Source organism: Lissotriton vulgaris, chromosome 7, assembly GCF_964263255.1.
Source record: "Lissotriton vulgaris chromosome 7, aLisVul1.2, whole genome shotgun sequence".
Lineage (NCBI taxonomy): Eukaryota > Metazoa > Chordata > Amphibia > Caudata > Salamandridae > Lissotriton > Lissotriton vulgaris.
Window position 1 is genome coordinate 1,293,025,272 of NC_141695.1, and position 26,319 is coordinate 1,293,051,590.

The 26,319-nt window shown below is 42.9% G+C and overlaps 1 protein-coding gene across 1 annotated transcript in view; it reads right to left on the reverse strand.

Annotated features, from left to right (window-relative positions):
- Positions 1-7,515: 7,515 nt before the first annotated feature.
- Positions 7,516-26,319, reverse strand: part of LOC147703523 (membrane-spanning 4-domains subfamily A member 4A-like) — a 294,683-nt gene continuing 275,879 nt past the window's right edge. Inside the window, exons 5-6 of the mRNA XM_086931889.1 lie at positions 18,215-18,334; positions 7,516-8,413 (exon numbers count right to left, since the gene is read on the reverse strand). Coding sequence (XP_086788015.1) covers positions 8,348-8,413; positions 18,215-18,334 — 186 coding nt within the window. The 3' untranslated portion in view covers positions 7,516-8,347. The remainder of the gene's footprint in view (positions 8,414-18,214; positions 18,335-26,319) is intronic.

A 26,319-nucleotide genomic window follows, 5' to 3' on the forward strand; every position in this document is an offset into this window, starting at 1 on the left:
AAGGAGCCAAGCTACCGGGGACCGGTTTCTGGCATTTCAGCCTCTTCGGCCCGGCTTGCTTGAATCCTGATGGAGCAGTGAGAAAGGGACTCATGTCTGAGTATACCCTGCCACACCTATAGTGGCCAAAATCGATTTACAAAAGGGGGTGGTGATGAACAGAGTGTCTGAATTGAGCAGACCACTCTTACCCAGTCCAAAGATCAGGGCTTGATCCATCACCGTTATTTATCTCACTGCCCCATCCCAGCTCAGAACCTGGCTATATGCAAATCAGTCTGTCCCTGGCCCAGTGCATCATGGGAACAGGGCAGACTAAACTACCAAGCCAATTCTTTACCAGAAAGGAGCCAAGCTACCGGGGACCGGTTTCTGGCATTTCAGCCTCTTCGGCCCGGCTTGCTTGAATCCTGATGGAGCAGTGAGAAAGGGACTCATGTCTGAGTATACCCTGCCACACCTATAGTGGCCAAAATCGATTTACAAAAGGGGGTGGTGATGAACAGAGTGTCTGAATTGAGCAGACCACTCTTACCCAGTCCAAAGATCAGGGCTTGATCCATCACCGTTATTTATCTCACTGCCCCATCCCAGCTCAGAACCTGGCTATATGCAAATCATTGCACCATCAGGATTCAAGCAAACCGGGCCGAAGACGGCTGTAATGCCAGAAACCGGTCCCCGGGAGCTTGTTTCCTTCCCAGTGTAAGAATTGGCTTTTGTAGTTTGGTTTGCCCTGTTCCCATCATGCACTGGGACAGGAACAGACTAATTTGCATACAGCCAGGTTCTGAAACTGGGATGGTGCAGTGAGCTAAAAAACGGTGTTGGATCTAGCCCTGATCTCTTGACTGGGTGAGAGCTTTCTGCTTAATTCAGAGACTCTGTCCCTCACCACCCCTTGTTGTAAATATTTTTGTCCACCCTAAGCGTGGAAGGGTATTCTCAGATGTGAGACCCTTGCTCATTGCACCATCAGGATTCAAGCAAACCGGGCCGAAGACGGCTGTAATGCCAGAAACCGGTCCCCGGGAGCTTGTTTCCTTCCCAGTGTAAGAATTGGCTTTTGTAGTTTGGTTTGCCCTGTTCCCATCATGCACTGGGACAGGAACAGACTAATTTGCATACAGCCAGGTTCTGAAACTGGGATGGTGCAGTGAGCTAAAAAACGGTGTTGGATCTAGCCCTGATCTCTTGACTGGGTGAGAGCTTTCTGCTTAATTCAGAGACTCTGTCCCTCACCACCCCTTGTTGTAAATATTTTTGTCCACCCTAAGCGTGGAAGGGTATTCTCAGATGTGAGACCCTTGCTCATTGCACCATCAGGATTCAAGCAAACCGGGCCGAAGACGGCTGTAATGCCAGAAACCGGTCCCCGGGAGCTTGTTTCCTTCCCAGTGTAAGAATTGGCTTTTGTAGTTTGGTTTGCCCTGTTCCCATCATGCACTGGGACAGGAACAGACTAATTTGCATACAGCCAGGTTCTGAAACTGGGATGGTGCAGTGAGCTAAAAAACGGTGTTGGATCTAGCCCTGATCTCTTGACTGGGTGAGAGCTTTCTGCTTAATTCAGAGACTCTGTCCCTCACCACCCCTTGTTGTAAATATTTTTGTCCACCCTAAGCGTGGAAGGGTATTCTCAGATGTGAGACCCTTGCTCATTGCACCATCAGGATTCAAGCAAACCGGGCCGAAGACGGCTGTAATGCCAGAAACCGGTCCCCGGGAGCTTGTTTCCTTCCCAGTGTAAGAATTGGCTTTTGTAGTTTGGTTTGCCCTGTTCCCATCATGCACTGGGACAGGAACAGACTAATTTGCATACAGCCAGGTTCTGAAACTGGGATGGTGCAGTGAGCTAAAAAACGGTGTTGGATCTAGCCCTGATCTCTTGACTGGGTGAGAGCTTTCTGCTTAATTCAGAGACTCTGTCCCTCACCACCCCTTGTTGTAAATATTTTTGTCCACCCTAAGCGTGGAAGGGTATTCTCAGATGTGAGACCCTTGCTCATTGCACCATCAGGATTCAAGCAAACCGGGCCAAAGACGGCTGTAATGCCAGAAACCGGTCCCCGGGAGCTTGTTTCCTTCCCAGTGTAAGAATTGGCTTTTGTAGTTTGGTTTGCCCTGTTCCCATCATGCACTGGGACAGGAACAGACTAATTTGCATACAGCCAGGTTCTGAAACTGGGATGGTGCAGTGAGCTAAAAAACGGTGTTGGATCTAGCCCTGATCTCTTGACTGGGTGAGAGCTTTCTGCTTAATTCAGAGACTCTGTCCCTCACCACCCCTTGTTGTAAATATTTTTGTCCACCCTAAGCGTGGAAGGGTATTCTCAGATGTGAGACCCTTGCTCATTGCACCATCAGGATTCAAGCAAACCGGGCCGAAGACGGCTGTAATGCCAGAAACCGGTCCCCGGGAGCTTGTTTCCTTCCCAGTGTAAGAATTGGCTTTTGTAGTTTGGTTTGCCCTGTTCCCATCATGCACTGGGACAGGAACAGACTAATTTGCATACAGCCAGGTTCTGAAACTGGGATGGTGCAGTGAGCTAAAAAACGGTGTTGGATCTAGCCCTGATCTCTTGACTGGGTGAGAGCTTTCTGCTTAATTCAGAGACTCTGTCCCTCACCACCCCTTGTTGTAAATATTTTTGTCCACCCTAAGCGTGGAAGGGTATTCTCAGATGTGAGACCCTTGCTCATTGCACCATCAGGATTCAAGCAAACCGGGCCGAAGACGGCTGTAATGCCAGAAACCGGTCCCCGGGAGCTTGTTTCCTTCCCAGTGTAAGAATTGGCTTTTGTAGTTTGGTTTGCCCTGTTCCCATCATGCACTGGGACAGGAACAGACTAATTTGCATACAGCCAGGTTCTGAAACTGGGATGGTGCAGTGAGCTAAAAAACGGTGTTGGATCTAGCCCTGATCTCTTGACTGGGTGAGAGCTTTCTGCTTAATTCAGAGACTCTGTCCCTCACCACCCCTTGTTGTAAATATTTTTGTCCACCCCAAGCGTGGAAGGGTATTCTCAGATGTGAGACCCTTGCTCATTGCACCATCAGGATTCAAGCAAACCGGGCCGAAGACGGCTGTAATGCCAGAAACCGGTCCCCGGGAGCTTGTTTCCTTCCCAGTGTAAGAATTGGCTTTTGTAGTTTGGTTTGCCCTGTTCCCATCATGCACTGGGACAGGAACAGACTAATTTGCATACAGCCAGGTTCTGAAACTGGGATGGTGCAGTAAGCTAAAAAACGGTGTTGGATCTAGCCCTGATCTCTTGACTGGGTGAGAGCTTTCTGCTTAATTCAGAGACTCTGTCCCTCACCACCCCTTGTTGTAAATATTTTTGTCCACCCTAAGCGTGGAAGGGTATTCTCAGATGTGAGACCCTTGCTCATTGCACCATCAGGATTCAAGCAAACCGGGCCGAAGACGGCTGTAATGCCAGAAACCGGTCCCCGGGAGCTTGTTTCCTTCCCAGTGTAAGAATTGGCTTTTGTAGTTTGGTTTGCCCTGTTCCCATCATGCACTGGGACAGGAACAGACTAATTTGCATACAGCCAGGTTCTGAAACTGGGATGGTGCAGTGAGCTAAAAAACGGTGTTGGATCTAGCCCTGATCTCTTGACTGGGTGAGAGCTTTCTGCTTAATTCAGAGACTCTGTCCCTCACCACCCCTTGTTGTAAATATTTTTGTCCACCCTAAGCGTGGAAGGGTATTCTCAGATGTGAGACCCTTGCTCATTGCACCATCAGGATTCAAGCAAACCGGGCCGAAGACGGCTGTAATGCCAGAAACCGGTCCCCGGGAGCTTGTTTCCTTCCCAGTGTAAGAATTGGCTTTTGTAGTTTGGTTTGCCCTGTTCCCATCATGCACTGGGACAGGAACAGACTAATTTGCATACAGCCAGGTTCTGAAACTGGGATGGTGCAGTGAGCTAAAAAACGGTGTTGGATCTAGCCCTGATCTCTTGACTGGGTGAGAGCTTTCTGCTTAATTCAGAGACGCTGTCCCTCACCACCCCTTGTTGTAAATATTTTTGTCCACCCTAAGCGTGGAAGGGTATTCTCAGATGTGAGACCCTTGCTCATTGCACCATCAGGATTCAAGCAAACCGGGCCGAAGACGCTGTAATGCCAGAAACCGGTCCCCGGGAGCTTGTTTCCTTCCCAGTGTAAGAATTGGCTTTTGTAGTTTGGTTTGCCCTGTTCCCATCATGCACTGGGACAGGAACAGACTAATTTGCATACAGCCAGGTTCTGAAACTGGGATGGTGCAGTGAGCTAAAAAACGGTGTTGGATCTAGCCCTGATCTCTTGACTGGGTGAGAGCTTTCTGCTTAATTCAGAGACTCTGTCCCTCACCACCCCTTGTTGTAAATATTTTTGTCCACCCTAAGCGTGGAAGGGTATTCTCAGATGTGAGACCCTTGCTCATTGCACCATCAGGATTCAAGCAAACCGGGCCGAAGACGGCTGTAATGCCAGAAACCGGTCCCCGGGAGCTTGTTTCCTTCCCAGTGTAAGAATTGGCTTTTGTAGTTTGGTTTGCCCTGTTCCCATCATGCACTGGGACAGGAACAGACTAATTTGCATACAGCCAGGTTCTGAAACTGGGATGGTGCAGTGAGCTAAAAAACGGTGTTGGATCTAGCCCTGATCTCTTGACTGGGTGAGAGCTTTCTGCTTAATTCAGAGACTCTGTCCCTCACCACCCCTTGTTGTAAATATTTTTGTCCACCCTAAGCGTGGAAGGGTATTCTCAGATGTGAGACCCTTGCTCATTGCACCATCAGGATTCAAGCAAACCGGGCCGAAGACGGCTGTAATGCCAGAAACCGGTCCCCGGGAGCTTGTTTCCTTCCCAGTGTAAGAATTGGCTTTTGTAGTTTGGTTTGCCCTGTTCCCATCATGCACTGGGACAGGAACAGACTAATTTGCATACAGCCAGGTTCTGAAACTGGGATGGTGCAGTGAGCTAAAAAACGGTGTTGGATCTAGCCCTGATCTCTTGACTGGGTGAGAGCTTTCTGCTTAATTCAGAGACTCTGTCCCTCACCACCCCTTGTTGTAAATATTTTTGTCCACCCTAAGCGTGGAAGGGTATTCTCAGATGTGAGACCCTTGCTCATTGCACCATCAGGATTCAAGCAAACCGGGCCGAAGACGGCTGTAATGCCAGAAACCGGTCCCCGGGAGCTTGTTTCCTTCCCAGTGTAAGAATTGGCTTTTGTAGTTTGGTTTGCCCTGTTCCCATCATGCACTGGGACAGGAACAGACTAATTTGCATACAGCCAGGTTCTGAAACTGGGATGGTGCAGTGAGCTAAAAAACGGTGTTGGATCTAGCCCTGATCTCTTGACTGGGTGAGAGCTTTCTGCTTAATTCAGAGACTCTGTCCCTCACCACCCCTTGTTGTAAATATTTTTGTCCACCCTAAGCGTGGAAGGGTATTCTCAGATGTGAGACCCTTGCTCATTGCACCATCAGGATTCAAGCAAACCGGGCCGAAGACGGCTGTAATGCCAGAAACCGGTCCCCGGGAGCTTGTTTCCTTCCCAGTGTAAGAATTGGCTTTTGTAGTTTGGTTTGCCCTGTTCCCATCATGCACTGGGACAGGAACAGACTAATTTGCATACAGCCAGGTTCTGAAACTGGGATGGTGCAGTGAGCTAAAAAACGGTGTTGGATCTAGCCCTGATCTCTTGACTGGGTGAGAGCTTTCTGCTTAATTCAGAGACTCTGTCCCTCACCACCCCTTGTTGTAAATATTTTTGTCCACCCTAAGCGTGGAAGGGTATTCTCAGATGTGAGACCCTTGCTCATTGCACCATCAGGATTCAAGCAAACCGGGCCGAAGACGGCTGTAATGCCAGAAACCGGTCCCCGGGAGCTTGTTTCCTTCCCAGTGTAAGAATTGGCTTTTGTAGTTTGGTTTGCCCTGTTCCCATCATGCACTGGGACAGGAACAGACTAATTTGCATACAGCCAGGTTCTGAAACTGGGATGGTGCAGTGAGCTAAAAAACGGTGTTGGATCTAGCCCTGATCTCTTGACTGGGTGAGAGCTTTCTGCTTAATTCAGAGACTCTGTCCCTCACCACCCCTTGTTGTAAATATTTTTGTCCACCCTAAGCGTGGAAGGGTATTCTCAGATGTGAGACCCTTGCTCATTGCACCATCAGGATTCAAGCAAACCGGGCCGAAGACGGCTGTAATGCCAGAAACCGGTCCCCGGGAGCTTGTTTCCTTCCCAGTGTAAGAATTGGCTTTTGTAGTTTGGTTTGCCCTGTTCCCATCATGCACTGGGACAGGAACAGACTAATTTGCATACAGCCAGGTTCTGAAACTGGGATGGTGCAGTGAGCTAAAAAACGGTGTTGGATCTAGCCCTGATCTCTTGACTGGGTGAGAGCTTTCTGCTTAATTCAGAGACTCTGTCCCTCACCACCCCTTGTTGTAAATATTTTTGTCCACCCTAAGCGTGGAAGGGTATTCTCAGATGTGAGACCCTTGCTCATTGCACCATCAGGATTCAAGCAAACCGGGCCGAAGACGGCTGTAATGCCAGAAACCGGTCCCCGGGAGCTTGTTTCCTTCCCAGTGTAAGAATTGGCTTTTGTAGTTTGGTTTGCCCTGTTCCCATCATGCACTGGGACAGGAACAGACTAATTTGCATACAGCCAGGTTCTGAAACTGGGATGGTGCAGTGAGCTAAAAAACGGTGTTGGATCTAGCCCTGATCTCTTGACTGGGTGAGAGCTTTCTGCTTAATTCAGAGACTCTGTCCCTCACCACCCCTTGTTGTAAATATGCAGGAATAATGTAGCACACAGGTTTACAAAGTGACACATCTGCCTAGATGCGTCACTTTGTAAATATGGTGCAAAGTGGCGCATTATTCATCTGGCCGCTGCGTCACAACTTTGATGCAACGGACGCGCAAAGGTGTTGCAAGGGGCTCATAAATAAGCCCCATTGTATTCTGTGCTGGGGTAATGAGCTCTGTGACTGTCTTGGTTTTGCACTGAAAACTGAGTAATGAAATCTAATGGTCTATCAGACGTATGAGATATTGCATCACTAATATCTGCAAATAATATGATTGACACTATGAGCCTAGGTAGTACCGAGGACTATGCAGAGCCTTACATATCCACAATTTCTGAGAAGTAATTTTTAAGGTACATGATGGTCGATGATGAGAAACAATATTATATAACCTCTGGTAGCTATTTTTTCTTTCCATTTAATATTCGATATAGTGATTCTCCTGTTTGTTCTTGTGACTTCTACCTAGCACTGAAAAGATGGTTTATTCATGAAACGCATGCTGGCTGTTTTTTTGGGAACTGAATATTTGAAGATAAAAACAATTGAATTATATTATTATAACCTCCTTGGGGTCTCCTTATCATTTAACTGTGGGCCAGAGAGTAAGGTACATGGGAGTACACATACACACATGTTCTAACTCACAAGTGTAAATGTATACAAAAAGATCCATAGACACATCATTTGATTTTTAAATTTTATTTTGATGTAGCTCAAAATATAAATGCTCAGCTATATCTGAGATAAAAACTGAAAACCACAATGTGATCAATTTATTTACAGTGAATTCAATAAAAATACATATATATCGTTAACATCGTTTCTAGGAAATGGAACAAAATGAGCAGGTTTATAAAATTCCTCAGTAGCACGTGCCTCACTAGCCTTTGACTGAGGTCCTGCTGTTTGACTACAGTTTCTTTTTTTTAATTGTGGTCCACTAACATTTATTGCACGTTATTGAACATGCTTATCCAAAACGTTGATTGAGCTGCCAGTCGCGTGTGATCTGGAGTTTCCTTCAACTCCTTTCTTGCTCGCTTCTGCTCCTTCTTCCTTCCCTTTCCTTATATACATTTATCTATTCTTGTCCACATATTATGCAGTAGCTCAAGAAGGCTTTCGTTTTTTTTCAATAAAAAGCTTGCATGATTAAAAAGGTTTCAGACTCCTGAAAAGGAAGCTCATTTTAAACCCTTGCAACCAATTCGAAAATTCTTTAAAGTTAACAAGCATTAGTAACCAGGAATACAGCATTACATGGAATAGGCTTTCTGATAACTACATGTATATAGCTCATTGCATACGATTGTACATTAACATATTTGCATACATTTGAGGAGCGATGATTTTCGAACACTGTATTTTCAGGGCACGGACCACCACTGAATAATCGCTGGGTCTTGTCGAGGTCACTCAGGCCGGGCCTGGCGCGCGCTCATTCAGTCATACAGGAACCGCTGACGTCAAATCCTGTTGACGTCATTAGTTAAGGGCTGGCTTCTCAAAAACTCTTCATAGGACGGTACTAACTCCAGGGTCTGCTGAATTCGGAGGGGCGGTCTGGTAAATCACCACGGACTGTAGGAGGCAAAGACAACTGGGTATTAAAAAAGAACAATTCAAACTAAAACTGTATCAAAGTGAATGAGCGAGAGTCACTGGAAATGAGTAGAGGATAAGTGAGTGCGCTTGTGTCCGTGACCGTATAGTGAGGAACAGGCTGAATATAGGAAATGGCGATGTACCCTGAGATGAGGCAGTCACTGCATAAGCAATGGTGTCTCTATAGGATTGTGTTTCAAGTGACTGACTGGATGAAACCCAAAATGGCTGAGGCTTATTACTGTATACGGCAAGAGAGTGTTTTTTTGGTTTTTATGTTTTTTATGGGCATTCAGAAAACAAATGTTATTCATTGTTTCAACATTTAAACTAAGTAGAGATTTCATTTTTTCAAATTTTAAAGCAATATAGTCCCCAAATGTCATATTTGTGTGATAAATTCATTCTTTTAACCCCTCCCATGCTCGTGACGGAACCGTTCCGTCACGAGCCTCGGGTGGGCTGTGCTGGTGACGGAACGGTTCCGTCACGGCCCTCTCGCCTCGCCTGCGCGGCGAGAATTCCGTGCCTGTGCTAACAATCTCTAGGGCGGGATAGCCGCCGCAGTGAAGGGGTTAAAATAGCATACTGTAATGTTGTGTCACAGGGACCCACCCACTGAGCAGTGTTTGCGAAGGGGAGTCCCTGCAGCTGCCCGCAACGTCCCCCAGTTAGTCTGGCCCAGCGTACGCTCGGCCAGCATGTCCTGAAGCAAATAAATAGCCCAGCCTCCTGGGCGTGGCTCAGTTTGGAATCTGCCCACTACTTTAATAACGTGTGTGCCGTCATTAGTGTCCAGCTAGGCCTTGACCCTACAACACTACACATACGTTGTTTTCTTTGGTTGTCTTATTAATCCACTTTTTGAACCAAGGTGCTTCTATGCCTTTCCAATTTAATGAGCGTGCAATCAACATAGCAATAAAAACATGTATTCTGGTTCTCTCCACACTTCTCACACATGCAGAGCTTTCCATAAGCACTAGCATTCTTTCTGTGGTTATATCATAAATTTAAATAAAATAAATATTTCTTGAAAATATTGTCCCAGTGATTGAAAAATTAAAAAAATGTGATCCCATGTACCAGTGTTCTTACATTTGGGACACTGGTTTGATATGTCAGCTTTGCGCTTATGTCGAAAATTCGTGATATAGAGGCAAAAAGGCATTGTGCATACCGCTGCATTCGATTAAAGGTGGCTCTTCTCAGCGCTTTTTGAATATCCCTCGATGCCATGTTCCAGCTTTCAATATTTGTCCTGGGATCTATCTTTGACTTCCATATAGTTCATATTTTGTCTACTGTTTCTTCCTCATGAATATTTATTTTAGCAATATGTCTTGTCTGTTGTCCTATGCTCAAAGGTTTTGCTTTGACTCAGCATATAGTCAAGACATTGCTACATGTTTTTTCAATCTCTATATTTAATATTTCTCGTAGTGTTGCAATTATTTTCATATATGAAAATCAGAACCATCCGTGTTGTGTTTGTATTTTATGGCATACAAATTGTCATCCATCAGCGAGTTGCCATTGATTTCCACATCACACTGAATCAAATGAAAATCAATCAGCCAAAAAATCCCAGCGCCATGCAGCTGAAAACGGCACTTTAATGGAAATTTACACGATGCAAAGTATCATTAATGTATAGCTGGAACACAGGGACAAAGCCCAAGACCACAAGATCACCAGGATTTTCAGCCTTGTCGACAAACCAACATCAATTGTCAGGGCCGGCTTTAGCGCTGGTGAGGCCTGGTGCGACAAATATTTTGGTGCCCCCACACCCAATGACTACCTCCTTGGAGTCTCTCACTACCACTGGGCAAAAGTCCCCCTCAACTCTCCAATCATATGCTACTGCTAAACACAGCACCCCCTCTGAGGTAAGCGACCCTACAAAGGTCAGCGCCCAGTGTGGCAGCACCAGTCGCACTGCCCTAAAGCTGGCCCTGATAGGCTACATACTGCAATACTTGGCCGTCAGAAGCAATCTGCCATATGAATTTAGATATTTATTGCACCACTGTGTATGCTGATATGCTTCGGGAAGCTAGGAATGCAAAGGCTCCAGTGTAGAAATGAGCCATGGTGAGAACAGCCACTCTGCAGGATGGCTGACGGGAGATAAAATAAGGGCCATATTTATCAAGGGTTTTGTCGCTGTTGCGCTGGACAACGGGGTTCAAAAACAACGCAACCCATGAGATGCTATTTATGGAGCCACGCAAGGCCACCATGCATGGCCTTGAGTGGCTTGAAAAATCCAGAGCAATGCAACCTAGCGCAAAATACTGCATTGCATTACTCTGTCCCAGGGAGGAGTTCCATGGGCGGTCCGTGGGTGTTACCACGTAAAAAAACATGGATTTTTTCCATTCCCAGTTTAACGATACATTGTAGAACTGGGAATGCATCAAAACTGCTACGCCTCCAGGTGAGGCTTAAACAGGAAAAATATGATTGTTCTCCTCGGTTTTTCCTCCTTCTATGGGTTCTGCAGCGCACATAAAAAGAGGAAATGCCTCTTGGGATAGTTTTTATGCAGGTAGGTGCCCCTTCTTGCATAAAAAGGCCGCCAGGACTCTAACACGCACTACTACAAATTGAGTACTCCTTTTATACGTTTTCAAATCAAATCATCACATTTCTCTCATTGTTAGTACATGCGTTGAAGTTACTTACAATATAGTCAATTACATTTGCGTTACATAAATGTACATTCAAACAATAGTTTCAAAATACAATAAAACCCAATGCATTTCGGGGCATCAGCTCCTTCGTCAGGGGTCTGTTTAAAAAGAAAAAGGAAACATAGTTACTTTTGGTGCTTTAAGGATTCAGTGTTTCAATAGCGTTTACAGCTTGTGGTATTTACTGATTTCGTGCATTTCTTACCTCGTGTGCGAGGTAGCTCAACAGGTGTTGTGCTATGCAGTTTGTAGCGTAGCTATAGTGAATCTAAAAGGAGGAGATTATGTAGGTCACTTGCTAATTTATAAAACTGTGTGCAGAGTTATTAGTACTTATTTCACTAGTTAAATTATTTTACCTGAGTCTTGCTTGCTTAATGCATATCTGTAAGAAAAAATATATTTTGTCTTGCGGTCCCTTCAAAAGGGGTACCCAAAATAATCAGGGTCATAAGAAAAAGCATATCTTGGTGATATATAGTGCTCACCTGTGGGTCTTCTATTTTCACGTCAAATAGTTACCCTGCAGAATTAAAACAAGGGAAGTTCCATTGAACGTTATTGCGTACGTTAGGGGATTTTGTAGCTTTGTCTTCAAGTTTGCAAATAAAGTTTTTACCTGCGAGCCTCTGTAAAAGTGGGTTGGTCTCGCTAGTCAATCGTATACGTTTGACTGTAAATAAAAATGAACGTGATCATTAGCCTGTTGCCGATTTTCAAAGCGGCAGAATGCACGCTGTTTCGTAATTATAACGCGTTAAGCGAAAAGCGCTTTGGGCTTACCGTTTTGAAAAACGATGCTGCTCTATGCGGCGTCTCAAGTCGGGTGTGTCGACCGGGGCAAACTTTCTACGCTACTAGTCCCTTCTTACTTATTACTCACTGTTCCCTTGTATGTAGCAATAGACGAAGGACTTCCTTATTGAAAGTTTTACGGCCGCCATTGCTGAGCGGTGGAAGTTCAATAATGCTATTGATTTTAACCTATTGTGGTATGAGTCAAACAATACGTTACAGTGTATTGACACGTGGAGGGCATTCAGATATTATTAATTGTTCATGTGTATATGCATTAAAACATAATGGGATAAAGAAAATAAAGTAAAATAAAGGTAATACACACTGCTTGACATTATTCTGGTTTCATTATATGCATTCCTGCCTATTTACAATCTCACTCAAATAGATTATATTCTTTATTAACTCCTGCAGCGCTGTTATACCTATGTGTACATAGGGGTGTGTAATTTTATGTCGTGTGAGCATACGTATCACTGCGAATTCGAATCCCTTGAGGTTCTAACTGTATACAAATGAAGGTACACGGGTAAAAAACAACAAGCAGCCTCATCTGAAGAAAGTGTAGTGTCAGACAGTGACACTAGTACCTCTAGGCAACTTATGGACAAGCAGCAACGCCGCAAACCAGGCCCGCAAGTACCCCTTGCAACAGAAACAGCATCCACATCATCATCTAATGCTTTTTTAGAGAAAGGCCAAGCCCAAAGCAAACCACTGGATCAATCGACCTCCCAGTTGAGCGACAAAAAACGCGAAGAGGAAAAGAAAAAGGAACGGGAGAAGAAAACGGGCTTACGGAGCCAAACCAAAACCTTGTGATTAATATCTCAAAATATCCTCTGACTAAATTTGAAGAGAAACTATTGAATAAAGGGACAACTTTTGTTAACACTTATCACACTAACGAGCTAGAAACGGAAGTAGCATTCTTTAAATTTATGAGGATCTTACGACTAAAGCACTTTTTTACAATACTAAATCCAATTGAAACAGAAGATAACACTGCAGCCAAATTCAAACCCAAAAGTACTTTTCTAGCCCCAATCTCCCATAAAAGCCTTGACACATTTGAAACTTTAGTCAAAGCAGACATGAGCAAGATTCAATATAAGAGGAAGTTAAGCAATTTAACAAGAGCAGAGCATAGCGCTTTACAAACACTGGCGAAAAATAAAGCAATCGTGATCCAAAAGGCGGACAAAGGAGGAGGATTGATCATAATGGATTCTGACTTCTATATGCAAAAGGGCAACGAACATGTTCAAGATGTGAACACATATGCTAAATTGGAAAAAGACCCAACCTCAGAAATCACCCAAACTCTAGACAAAATTCTACACAAAGCAGAAGAACTGGGTTGGATTAACAACACAACCAAACGCTATCTAAGACAAATTTACCCAAGAAGGCCAAGGATATATTTCCTACCGAAGGTATGCAAGGATCTAAAGAACCCCCCCTTCAGACCAATAGTGTCCGGATGCTCATCAATCTTTGAAAACCTAGGAGTATTCATTGATGCCCACATGCAGTCATTTATTCACCAGTGGCCAACTTATCTTGAAGATACCTCGGATATTCTAAGGAGCCTCTCAACTATCAAAACAGAAGGGAGCACGGACTGGACTTTATGCACAATAGACGTGTCGTCTTTATATACGTCAATCCCTCACAAACAAGGATTGGAAGCCATGGAATGGGCTCTGCTTAGAGATGACAAACCAGAAGAACCTGAATACATAATCATGCAACTTCTGGAATTTTGCCTAGAGAATAGTTATTTCTCATGGCTAGATGAATACTATATCCAACTCACTGGAACAGCTATGGGGTTTCCTGGAGCATGCATATATGCTAATATCTTTATGGCCAAGTTTGAATTGGACTATATCTTGGAAGACCGCACTTGGCAAGAAGGAATCATGTACTACAAACGGAACATAGATGACATTTTTATAATTTGGAAGCGGTCAACACCAGAACTAATTCAAAACATCAAAAGTTTGAATTTAGCAAACCCAAGAATCAACTTCACGTACAACATCAGCGCATCAGCCCAACCATTCCTGGATGTCATGGCTGAAATAACAGGAGGATTCAATTCACACAAGACTTTAAAAAAAAACAACAGATAAGAACACAGCATTGTTATACGGGAGTTTTCATCCAGCTAATCTAATTAACAACCTTCCAGTATCACAATTTATGAGGATAAAGAGGATATCCTCTGACAGTGAAAAGTGTGAGAAAAGTCTTGAAGAACAAAAACAAAGATACCTAGATAGGGGATACCCTAAAAAACTGTTAGATGCACAGATAGAGAAAATCAAGACCATTCCAAGAGCAGAACTTTTACAGAAAAAAACAAAAACTACTAATAAGAGAATGGTGTTTGTATCTAAATACTCGACTGCGTCGAGGGATATAAAAAGAATAATCCAGAAAAGATGGGAAATTTTGCAAGTTGAGAAAGATTTTGGAGCATTGTTCATTGACAAGCCCTTATTTGCTTACAGAAGAGCGCAAAATCTGAAAGAATTACTACGTAAACCCGCACAACTTGTGGGTACCACTCAACAGCAAGAAACTTACAAAGGCACCACACGATGCTATAATTGCAAGAATTGCAATAATGGCATACCAGGTAATACTCTACTGCACCCACGGACAGGAGAAAAAATCCAGCTCAGACACACCACTAACTGTAATTCAGAACACGTGGTCTATTCCATTAAATGTCCCGGTGGACTATTGTACGTCGGGAAGACAGATAGAAAACTGAAGTTGCGGCTCTCGGAGCACAAGAGCCGGATTCGTAATAAAAGCTCCACCTCATCACTAGCAAAGCACTGGATGGAAGCAGGCCATACAATAGCGCAGCTGAGATTTCAAATTATTGAACTTATTCCACAACGGTTAGAACTGGACAATGCCAAGATCCTACTCCAGAGGGAACCCTTTTGGATACGTAAGCTCCAGAAACTGATCCCCAATGGGCTGAACGACAAAATGGAGATGATTTGCTTTCTATAAAGATCAAAAACATCACAGATGTATACAGTTAGAGCCTCAAGGGATTCAAATTTTCAGTGATACGTATGCTCACACGACATACAACGACATACAATTACACACCCCTATGTACACATAGGTATAACAGCGCTGCAGGAGTTAATAAAGAATATAATCTATTTGACGGAGATTGTAAATAGGCAGGAATGCATATAATGAAACCAGAATAATGTCAAGCAGTGTGTATTACCTTTATTTTATTTTATTTTCTTTATCCCATTATGTTTTAATGCATATACACATGAACAATTAATAATATCTGAATGCCCTCCACGTGTCAATACACTGTAACGTATTGTTTGACTCATACCACAATAGGTTAAAACCAATAGCATTATTGAACTTCCACCGCTAAGCAATGGCGGCCGTAAAACTTTCAATAAGGAAGTCCTTCGTCTATTGCTACATAAGAGGGAACAGTGAGTAATAAGTAAGAAGGGACTAGTAGTGTAGAAAGTTAGCCCCGGTCGACACACCCGACTTGAGACGCCGCATAGAGCAGCATCGTTTTTCAAAACGGTAAGCCCAAAGCGCTTTTCGCTTAACGCGTTATAATTACGAAACAGCGTGCATTCTGCCGCTTTGAAAATCGGCAACAGGCTAATGATCAAGTTCATTTTTATTTACAGTCAAACGTATATGATTGACTAGCGAGACCAATCCACTTTTACAGAGGCTCGCAGGTAAAAACTTTCTTTGCAAACTTGAAGACAAAGCTACAAAATCCCCTAACGTACGCAATAACGTTCAATGGAACTTCCCTTGTTTTAATTCTGCAGGGTAACTATTTGACGTGAAAATAGAAGACCCACAGGTGAGCACTATATATCACCAAGATATGCTTTTTCTTATGACCCTGATTATTTTGGGTACCCCTTTTGAAGTGACCGCAAGACAAAATATATTTTTTCTTACAGATATGCATTAAGCAACAAGACTCAGGTAAAATAATTTAACTACTAATAACTCTGCACACAGTTTAATAAATTAGCAAGGGACCTACATAATCTCCTCCTTTTAGATTCACTATAGCTACGCTACAAACTGCATAGCACAACACCTGTTGAGCTACCTCGCACATGAGGTAAGAAATGCGCGAAATCTGTAAATACCACAAGCAGTAAACGCTATTGCAACACTGAATCTTTAAAGCACCAAAAGTAACTATGTTTCCTTTTTCTTTTTAAACAGACCCTGACGAAGGGGCTGATTCCCCGAAATGCATTGGGTTTTATTGTATTTTGAAACTATTGTTTGAATGTACATTTATGTAACGCAAATGTAATTGACTATATTGTAATTAACTTCAACGCATGTACTAACAATGAGAGAAATGTGATGATTTGATTTGATATCATGTTAAAACTGAATTGCAACGTATAAAAGGAGTACTCAATTTGTAGTAGTGCGTGTTAGAGTCCTGGCGGCCTTTTTGGAGCCAGGCCACATACAACTAGTTACGTAAGTGAGCAGGCACTAATCTAACACAGCACACATATCGCACAAACGTACAAAGAAGGTTAACTGAGTGCAGTACCCGCACACATTAATTCCTTCTTGCATAAAAACAATCCAGCTTACAGGGCAGTCATCCTTGCACCATGGTGCATGAGTGCCTGCGTTGGCACTAGGCAGCACATTGTGCGCCAGTGCTGGGAAAAAGCAAGAATGCACCGTACAATGTTAAGTATGATGCATTCCTGCCCTTTCCCTGTCACTCAGTGTGATATAAGGGGAGTTTGTGGAGGGGGAGTGACCAGCGGTAAGTCTGCCCCTCTGGCAGATTGGGATGGTGGTGCCATTCAGTGACTGCCATTCTGTTTTTGGCTACATACGTCTCCTAATTATAGCCCAAACTATATCTAAAGGGTTATGTTGGGCTCCCTGCCATCATTTTAGGTTCAGATGACCTGGTGGTTGGTGACGGAAAGCATATCTGTGTCTCTATTCCCCGCTCGCCTATTCCTTTAGCTAGAGTTTCCTGGGGTACAATTTGATGTTTATTTTAGATAAGGGCTCTGTTGTTGAGTCAGGTTCGCAGGGGCATAGTTGTGTACGTTGTTGCTTGCAACAGGTGCTAAGGTGCTCGGTTTATGAAATGTTTGCCAGGTGTTGGCAAAAGTTGTCTGGCGTTGCCAGTTGGGAAACCATGTGCAAGGGGATGGGAGGCAGGTAGTTCAAAGTTCAGTATAGGATATTTTGTTACGTACAAGTTCATACATACAGTCATAGGATGCAGGGGGTATAGAAAGTTGGAAATGTTGAAATGCAATACAGTTAACTGAGTTGGCCGCATGGTGGGTATGTTGGGGAGGGGACCGTAGAGGTGGGAGCGGGGCCTGGGCTAGTTCACTGGATATATAGCAAGGTTTTAGTTTGTTAAGGCAGATTGCCAGGAAATTGACTGATGTGCACCTATTTCAGTAAAGTACCCTTTTTCACACAGCAAGTGGTCAGTTTTCTGTGCTACACCACTCCCTCCCATAGGTAAATATGGCTGATCGTGTTGGGGGGAATGAGAGGAGAAAGGAAGTCTGCACTGGGACTTGTTCAGGTGTCATGAACTTGAAGGTTGTACAGCTGTTTTCAGGCTGGACAGCGTTGAAGGAGAAACAGTGGGCTGCCTGGGATATAGAGTGTTGTGTCTTAGATCTGGCCCATGTGAACAGCACTACAAACGTGCTGTTTCCGACCTTATTAGGCTTGGACATTGGTCTGCAAAGTCAAAGAGAGAAGATTGGGTAGCGCTGCTACCTAGAGAAAGGCATCTGATATTGAGGAAGGCCGCTGGGCAGGCGGAATGTTAGTACTGTTTGTCATAATTCACTGGGTCTTTTTTGAGGCATGTACTTTGTGAAAGCTGCACCGGAAGTTACATCTGTTGCAAAGTGTCACGGCAGTATTGGAAGTATGCTTTTCCATCTCTCATCAATTTAATTACTGTGAGAATTCTTGGCAGGAGGTATATCCCCATGCATAATAAATAATTTTCCTGGCCTTTTCCAGTATGGCAGACCTTGGTATTTTAGCTAGAGAGAGATATAATGCTGGAAAGAGAAAGAAAGTACAGAGCTGGAATGCGAAAGAATACATAGCTCAAACGAGAAATAAAGATATCAGCAAAGGTAAGAAGGATGGAAAGATGGCAAGAAGAAAGGAAAGGAGGAGGGCTGTGAGTTAGGAAGGAAGAAGAAAGGATCCTTACCACTTCACTGTAGGCCGTCCTGCAGAGGGTTTTGCATCCAAAGGCAGAAACGGATATGGAAACACAAAACTGGAGAACGCTGAAGGTGAGCAGAATAAACATGATTCCAGTGGAGACCAGCTGCCAATGACAAAATAAACATTAGATCTGAGGAATAGGAGATAGGGCAGAAACCGTCACACACGCACACCCTTCTTGTCAAGACAATACTATCTTACAATTTAGTGTACCATCCCAAAGTGGTCATAGGCATCCCTCCCTGGAAGGCACAGACCTACACCACTGTGGAGGGCAATTCCTATGGGGGTACTTCACAAAGAAAGTAGTAAATATGTAATTTTAAAAGTACTCCTATTTCTGGGGCAGCTTTCCAGGCATACTACTGGGAATATTGGTGAATTCCAAAAAGTAGGTAATCTTCACCCATTAATCAGAGTATTTCTAAGGGTGCAGTATTACTGCTTTCTCTGTGAATTAGCCTCCATATGTTTTTACTCCCATTTTCCACGTATCTGAGAGCGCCCCAGCACTGCCCTGGAGCTTCTTATTGTGTCCCCCCTTTTCTGTGTTTCTTTTCCACAATGCTAAACGATTTTCAGGAAGGTGGAAAAACACATTGTTTAACACTCATCATCATCCAGTCATGCCTTGAGAAATCGGAACGTGTTTAACAAAAGTTGTAATTTTGAAATGATAATTTTAAAGGCCCAAAGGGCCTCATTTATGAAATGTGACGCATTGCAGTGAGTAAACTGCGATGCGTCAATTTTCATTGCGCCCTCCTTGCGACACCAATGATGCGTCATATTTACAGTATGACGCATCATGTCGAAAGGAGTTACAGATACGTCAGTATTTCTGACATATCTGTAGGCGCACAAATGACACATTGCTGGAGTGTGTCACAAAAGTAACGCAACTCCAGCAATGGTTCATTACACATGGGCAACTCCCATGCGAAATGGGCCTGCGTCAGTCTTACGTCAGCCATGCGGCAGGCATAAGATATTGAGGTATTTGCGTCCTAGAAGTGGTGCAGTGACATATTATAGATTTCACGGCGTCACTTCTACAACCCTTTCTTGCGTGAGAATGCCCTCCTGCATACATTATAACTGGCACAGGGGAGGCCCGTATGGTCTACCCCACAGCTCCGGGGACCACCACCTCCCCGGGGCTAATGTAATGGTTGGTCTTGCAGACCGCCCCTCCCCCAGGAACTGCAACCTCCCCAAGGCTCAATGTGAAAATAATGCGGGGGCTGTGTGGCCCCCCTGGAGCCCGCCACCTTTCCAGGGCTTTAATCAGAAATAATGTGAGGGGATGCATGGCCTCCCGCAGCCCCGGGAACCACTATCACACCGGGGCTTCAAATGTAAATAATGTGAGGGGAGCCGTGCGCATCCCCCACAGCCCCAGAGACCACCACCATGGGCCATTGTGCTTTATTTTCAGCACATTCTGGTCTTGGTCGTGCTGTACTCACACATCCATTAGCGCTCTATTAATTTACGCAGGGATCACATTGAAAGCTACAGTAAGCATTTAGATATTTTAACTATCGAGCTTCCCACGTTTCCTTTACTGTTTGTATCTAAAGATAGAACATTAACCGCACTTTCATAACATGAAACTTGAAAAGTTAGTTTTATTGTTTGTTTGTAGCAGTACTAATTTACAGATAATCTCTCAGGGCGTGCTGGTAATTCAAGATCAGTATTTTGATTACTTTCTGCACTGACCAGCTGTAATAAGCACCACTGCTGGGTGTACAGGATATATTGGCACTCATATAGTAATCACACTTGATTTACTCTCAAGAACAATGAAGTTTGGTACATCCAAAAGAGGGGGGAAGAGAACACCCTATTTCCCTAAACTCAATCAAGGTATTGAACAATATTTTAACAATATTTTGGTGCACACACACGCTTCTATGATCAAATTACAGTTGTGAAACAGAAAATAGACAATAATCAATTGGGCTCTTGTTGTTCTTTTCTTTTAATGTCATCAGACTCCAATCCCTTACGCCAACGCGTTTCGCCTTGGTAGGGAAAACCTACGGCTTCCTCAGGGCTGAAAATAATACAAGGTACGCATTTGTAATCACATTCTTTAGCGCGTTACATTAATGTCATAGAGCTCACAATTTCGACAACCTTGTGCAAAAGGAGTATTCAAGCCAGCAGTATGTGCAACATGTTTCTACACAAGCCCGCATATAAGTAGAAGATTCCTTATACATTGGTGTAATTTAGATTGCATTAAGTATACAGTATTAAATGTATTATTCTGCTCATTCCTCTTATCCAGTTCACTTTGATATTTTGACCACAATCTGAATCCTCTAGCTGAAACCAAAGTGTATTTATGTCTATATAACCCATGTGAAGAAAATAACCACGTCTTTCGACGCAGGTACCTTAAATCTTCTCAAATGCATTCCTGTTAAGCCAAATGAAATATAAAATCTCTTATTATTCAGAATATGCGAGGAAAATGTATATCTATGCATAAGATTTGATCAGTAACTACCACACTTCCATCAATGACTCCTACCTCATTAAAGAATCAAAGGGGGCTGTAGATAACCACAACCTGAGGGGAGCACACCACTAGACAAAAAGTTGTCTCAGTAGGTTAATTAGGATAATCAAAAAATAATCAAACGCTCTAAGGCATGTAGATTTAACATACCATAATACATCATATTTTACATTCCCAATATGTAAAGTAAATCAACAGTGTTCAAAAATGTGCACTTAATTATGAGGCATATTTCAACTATAAAAAAGTAATTCTATATCCAACATCAAAACCCCACATCAATCATGTGATACATTCAACAAATTATAAAAGAACAGTCCCAATGCATTTCGGGTTCCAAACTGAACCCTTCATCAGGGAATAGATGTTATGAGTCCGTAGAAGCTTAAAATGTACAGCTGCGTCCTCCGCAGGAAGCCTACAACACAATGAATTTCAATGTAACCGATATAGTGTTTTTTACAATGGAAAAATTAGAATTTGCACTCTAAGGAAATCAAAGATGTGAAAAGCGGGTGAGGAAGAGATGTTGTGCTACTAGGTAGAACACATACAAGTGAAAGTGTGACTCAAAGCTTGAACCCAGTGACTGCATGTGATGTAGAAAAAGCAACAACTTGCCACTTGCACGTTAAACTTCATTAAGTGCACTCTGTAAAAACATCAGTGAACATCACAACCTCGTAGTGTGTTATGGTGAAAAAGAAAAAGAAGCACTCCAAGAGAGAGCGATTCTTACCCTCCAACAGGCTGCCGTGTGTATCGCTATAAACCAACAATGACAAAACCTCAGTACCTCACTATCAAACCGTTTTGAGTAGCGTGCATGAGTGAATTAAATTCGGTTAAGTTCTTACCCGTTTGTACGCAGTCAGCGGACTGCTTCAATGTGTGCCTTTCATAGCTAAAAACGAGATGTGTATCCTAAGTACAAAAATAATGTATGATCAAAAAATCTTGAAGAATAATGTAAACAATAAGGGTACAAACAAAGCTCACCCCATTAGTAAGAAAAACAATCCTCACCGTGTGATAATGAAGTCACCAAACCAATTCCGAAGTACTCGCCGAGTGTCTTCTATGCCCAGTAGGGTCCGTATTCTACAATAGTAGAACGTAACACTACGTTAGTCGAAACGTTACCTACTTCTAACAATCTCAGCAAAGACACTAAGTTAAAACGCTCTGAGTTGAAAAATCCTCACGGTATGAACGAAAGTGTAAGAACACCGCCGCGTTTCAAGCTACCTCTGACTGCCTTTTTTGCCGGAACTCACACACGCACCCAGCATCCTGTGTGCATTTAAAGGGACCGCACCCTGTTTATAAAAAAGTGTCCGAAGCGTAACATGAAGTTGATAAAACGTTATAGATCACAAAGTGGCTGTACAAAGACATCCAGGCACTGAATACTGAATAATTCGAAAGTTAGTGTTATAAGGAAACCCATTAGTTGTTAAAGGAAACGATCGGTAGATCATGCCTTAATTCAAACTCCATGAAACCATCCTAACGTTTCGAGCTCCGTGTGCATCTGACGTCATAATTCAAATGTATGCAGGGGTTCTAGAATGCGATGCTCCTGTCAAGCTCATAGTCCTTGCGTATGCAATGAGTTAAGCTAATAGTCAAATGTACATGCCTCCAGAAAGGAAGGAACATAAACCTGCTGTCCAAGGATGCATGTCTACAAGTAACACCAAAGTATGTACAATGTATGTATGAACTCGTGACAAAGAGTCATGAGCCACGAATATGTACAATTCGAAATCTAGGGGAAGAGTGTGTAGAAATAATACTATGGTGATGTGCAAAAACAATAAGAAAGATTAAAAGAGATTGAAAAAGATTAAGAAGAAGAGTGCAAATCCTGTACAAGATGGAATATAAATGAATGTGCATTGCATGTTAGAGAAAACATAACATTTCATAGCGATCATTTAGCCCACCTGGGGTCACCGTCCCTAGGATTTTTATCCAGTGAGTTTCCCTGCGAGCTAATACTGTGTTAGGATCTGTACCTGAGCTGATCTTGATTTGTTCTCAGATGGTAAAACGTAATTGTGGTGTGAAGTGAGTGGCCTGTAACCAACAAGAAGCATGGGGAGATGTAGTATTTTGGTTGCGAATTCTGCTTTTGTGCTCAATTATCCGCGTTTTGATTTTGCAGCTCGTCCTCCCTACATAGACCAAACCGCAGGGGCATTTAATGGCATAAATAACTCTCTTCGTATTGCAATTGGATGTGTGTTGTAGTTTTATTTGCTTGCTTGTGTGCGGATGCATGAACACATCACCCGGAATTACATTGCTGCACTGGCCACAATTGTGGCATTTTCTCATGCCTTTGTATGTCACTTTAGCAACAGTATTTTTAAATTTCAAAAGTTCCCGTAAATTTCTAAATCGATTATGGGCAAATAACGGTGGGCCTCTAAAGAGGTTGGCAAAGTCAGGTTCATGATCAATTATTTCCCAACGTTTTCTTATTATTGCATTAATCTGGGATGCTTGTGTTGAGTATTTCAATACAAAAACTTCTCGATGTTGCCCTTTTTTTTCACTAGGTTTTAGAAGTTCTTCCCTTTGTTTTGAAGCAATCTTCTGTTCAGCTTTCATCAGTATCTCAGGTGCATAGCCTCTTGCCTTGTATCTCATTATCTGGTCTTGAATTTGATGGGTGCAAGTATTGGCAAGTATTTGGTTATTTCTATGTCTAGAAAATAGATTTTTTTCGCTTTGGATATCATGTGTCAATTGAATCCTCGGATTATGGCAGTTCAATTTGACAATGCAATCTTCCAGCATCGATTTAGAACCCTTCAAAATAACTAATATGTCATCTATGTAGCGTAAAAACACTACTGCATGTTCTTTCCATTCTGGGTTGGTGAGGATGTAATTGTGGTCAAAGTAAGTCATGAATGTATTTGCGTCCGAGGGGGCTCCGGGAAAGCCCATGGAAGTTCCGTCTTCTGTAAATAAAATGTATCCTGCCAAATGAAATAACTATGGTACAGAGAAAAATGTAACAGTTCAAGTAAAAGAATGGCTTGTTCTGAAGTTAAAGGGTAAGCCAGCAACCTCCTTTCTACTGCCTCAGGTCCTTCATTGTGGGCCATTGATGTGTACAAGGCTGCTATAGTGCACAAAAGAATATCATCATCAAATACTTGCCGAACAGCTTCCAATTTCAATAAGCAGTCTGTGGTACCTTTATGTAGGTTGTCCAGGTTTGAACTAAAGGTTGTAGATAATGATCTAAATAGTATCCTACTGCTTCATGGATGGAATTGCATCCAGCTACAATCGGTCTGAAAGGTGGTTTTTGACTGCCCTTATGCATTTTAGGCAGCATATGAATATGCGTAATCCTAGGTGTTTGGTTGATCAAACGTCTGTGGTTGTACTGTAAGCAGTTTTGGACGTTGTACTGTCAGATCTTGATCTGTGACTAAACTTTTTTCAGAAGAATTTGCATTTGGTTTTTTAAAGAAGCGCTTCTGCCTCTGCACACCTAGTTTTTGTTACAATACAACTTAATAAACCAAAAAATTAATTCATTTTAACCCAATATGCATGCCTCCACTTGAAGGGGAGATGTGGCCCACCAATCTCTCTGTATATTAAACAATCAAAGGGGGATGTGGAAAACCACAACCTGAGTGGTTATCCACAGCCCCCTTTGATTCTGCAGAGACACTCTTCACTTAGTGAAGGCCCAATTAGTGACCTACACCAGCTCATTCAAAATGTCTTGGAAAGATACAGCAGATCTCTACTAATCAAGCAGAAACTAAGGCATACACTACAGATGAAGCTGAATCCATATATTCATTAGTTAGAGAAGTTCGGGACTTTGGGTCCTCCACAGGCAACACAACACAACAGTTACGGCAATTAGAATATTTACTTAGAAAGGAGATAAACCAGCGCCTCCATGCGTCAACCTTAATAGAATACCACAAATTAAAGAGGATTCCGAGAGGATTGCGTATTGCTTTAAGACCCATGTTATTATAATTTAATAAGGCGTTTATGTCCCGTTGGTACGCAGTATTGAACAAATGTTCCCTCGACCTGATTCTCTTGATCATCGAAGAGATCTCATCGATACTTACAGAATTGTCTCATGACATCAATAAACTCAAGGATGATATTTCTCAAAAAATGGATCAGGAGGATTGGAATAAAGTACTGGAAGACATCATTAAGAATTTGGACAAACACGCAAAAGAAGTGAATGAGTGAAGAATTCGTAAGTTTCGCAAGGATACTATCGACTAATTCATTGTGTTGTAGGCTTCCTGCGGAGGACGCAGCTGTACATTTTAAGCTTCTACGGACTCATAACATCGGACCCCTGATAAAGGGTTCAGTTTGGAACCCAAAAAGCATTGGGACTGTTCTTTTATAATTTGTTGAATGTATCACATGATTGATGTGGGGTTTTGATGTCGGATATTTATTTATTTTTTATTTATTTAGTGTTTTCTTTAGCGCGAACATGACCCTGAAAGGGTTATCAGAGCGCTTTACAGCCGTACATCAACATTAGCACCATTTTGAAGCATAGATTGCAATTTACAAACTCTTTACAACAGTACACTTCAGGGAAGTGTATAAACAAAATAATGAATCAGCAATTGAATTAGTAACGATCGCAATAATTCACACCACCACATGCGAGCGGCTGGCGGATGACTGGACGCAAACATGGAAAGATTTGATTCATAGGCACTGCTGCAAGGTCATATTGAAGAAATGTTCTCATATAGAATAATTTTGCTTCTTTTTTTAATGCTGCGATGGATGGAATTCTTCTAATGCTAGGGGGTAGTGCGTTCCAAATTGGTGGTGCTGCTCCAGTCATAAGTTCTTTCTTACAAAAACTAGCTGGCTTCAGAAGTAGATTGTCTTTGCTCCTGGTGCATCTGTTTCCTCCTGAAAGCGTGATTTTCTGTGCAGGGTAATAATAATAATAAATAATAAAACATTTATTAAGCGCATGGCTGCACAGCTGTGTATCCCCGCGCTGATTGCTGAAAAAAACCTCACAGAGAATCAAGAAAGGAATGGAATAACAGGCTTATTGAGGAAATAGATGGGTTTTCAGTTTGGCTCTGAAAAGGGTTTCAGAAGGTTCCATTCTTAAATGAACCGGAAGAGCATTCCAATGTTTCACTCCTAGGTAGCGAAAGGAGCGGCCGCCAATTTTTGCTCTGTGGACGCGGGGGAGTTTGAAAAGAGACATTCCTGAGGACCTAAGGTCTCTGGTGGGGCGGTGGATGGTCATGAGGCCTCTTAAATAGGTAGGACCCTTGTTGTGGGCTATCTTGTGGGCATAGCAGAGGCTCTTGAATTTTATTCTCTCCCTAATGGGGAGCCAGTGATGTTTCGACAATGCCGCCTAGGCAGAAGTTCTTTTGGGAAGACCTAGTACCAAGCGGGCTGCCGCATTTTGCAAGCATTGCAGCTGGTGAAGATGTTTTTGATTGAGGCCTAAAAGGAGAGCATTCCCATAGTCCAGGTGAGGTGTGATAAGTGCATGCACG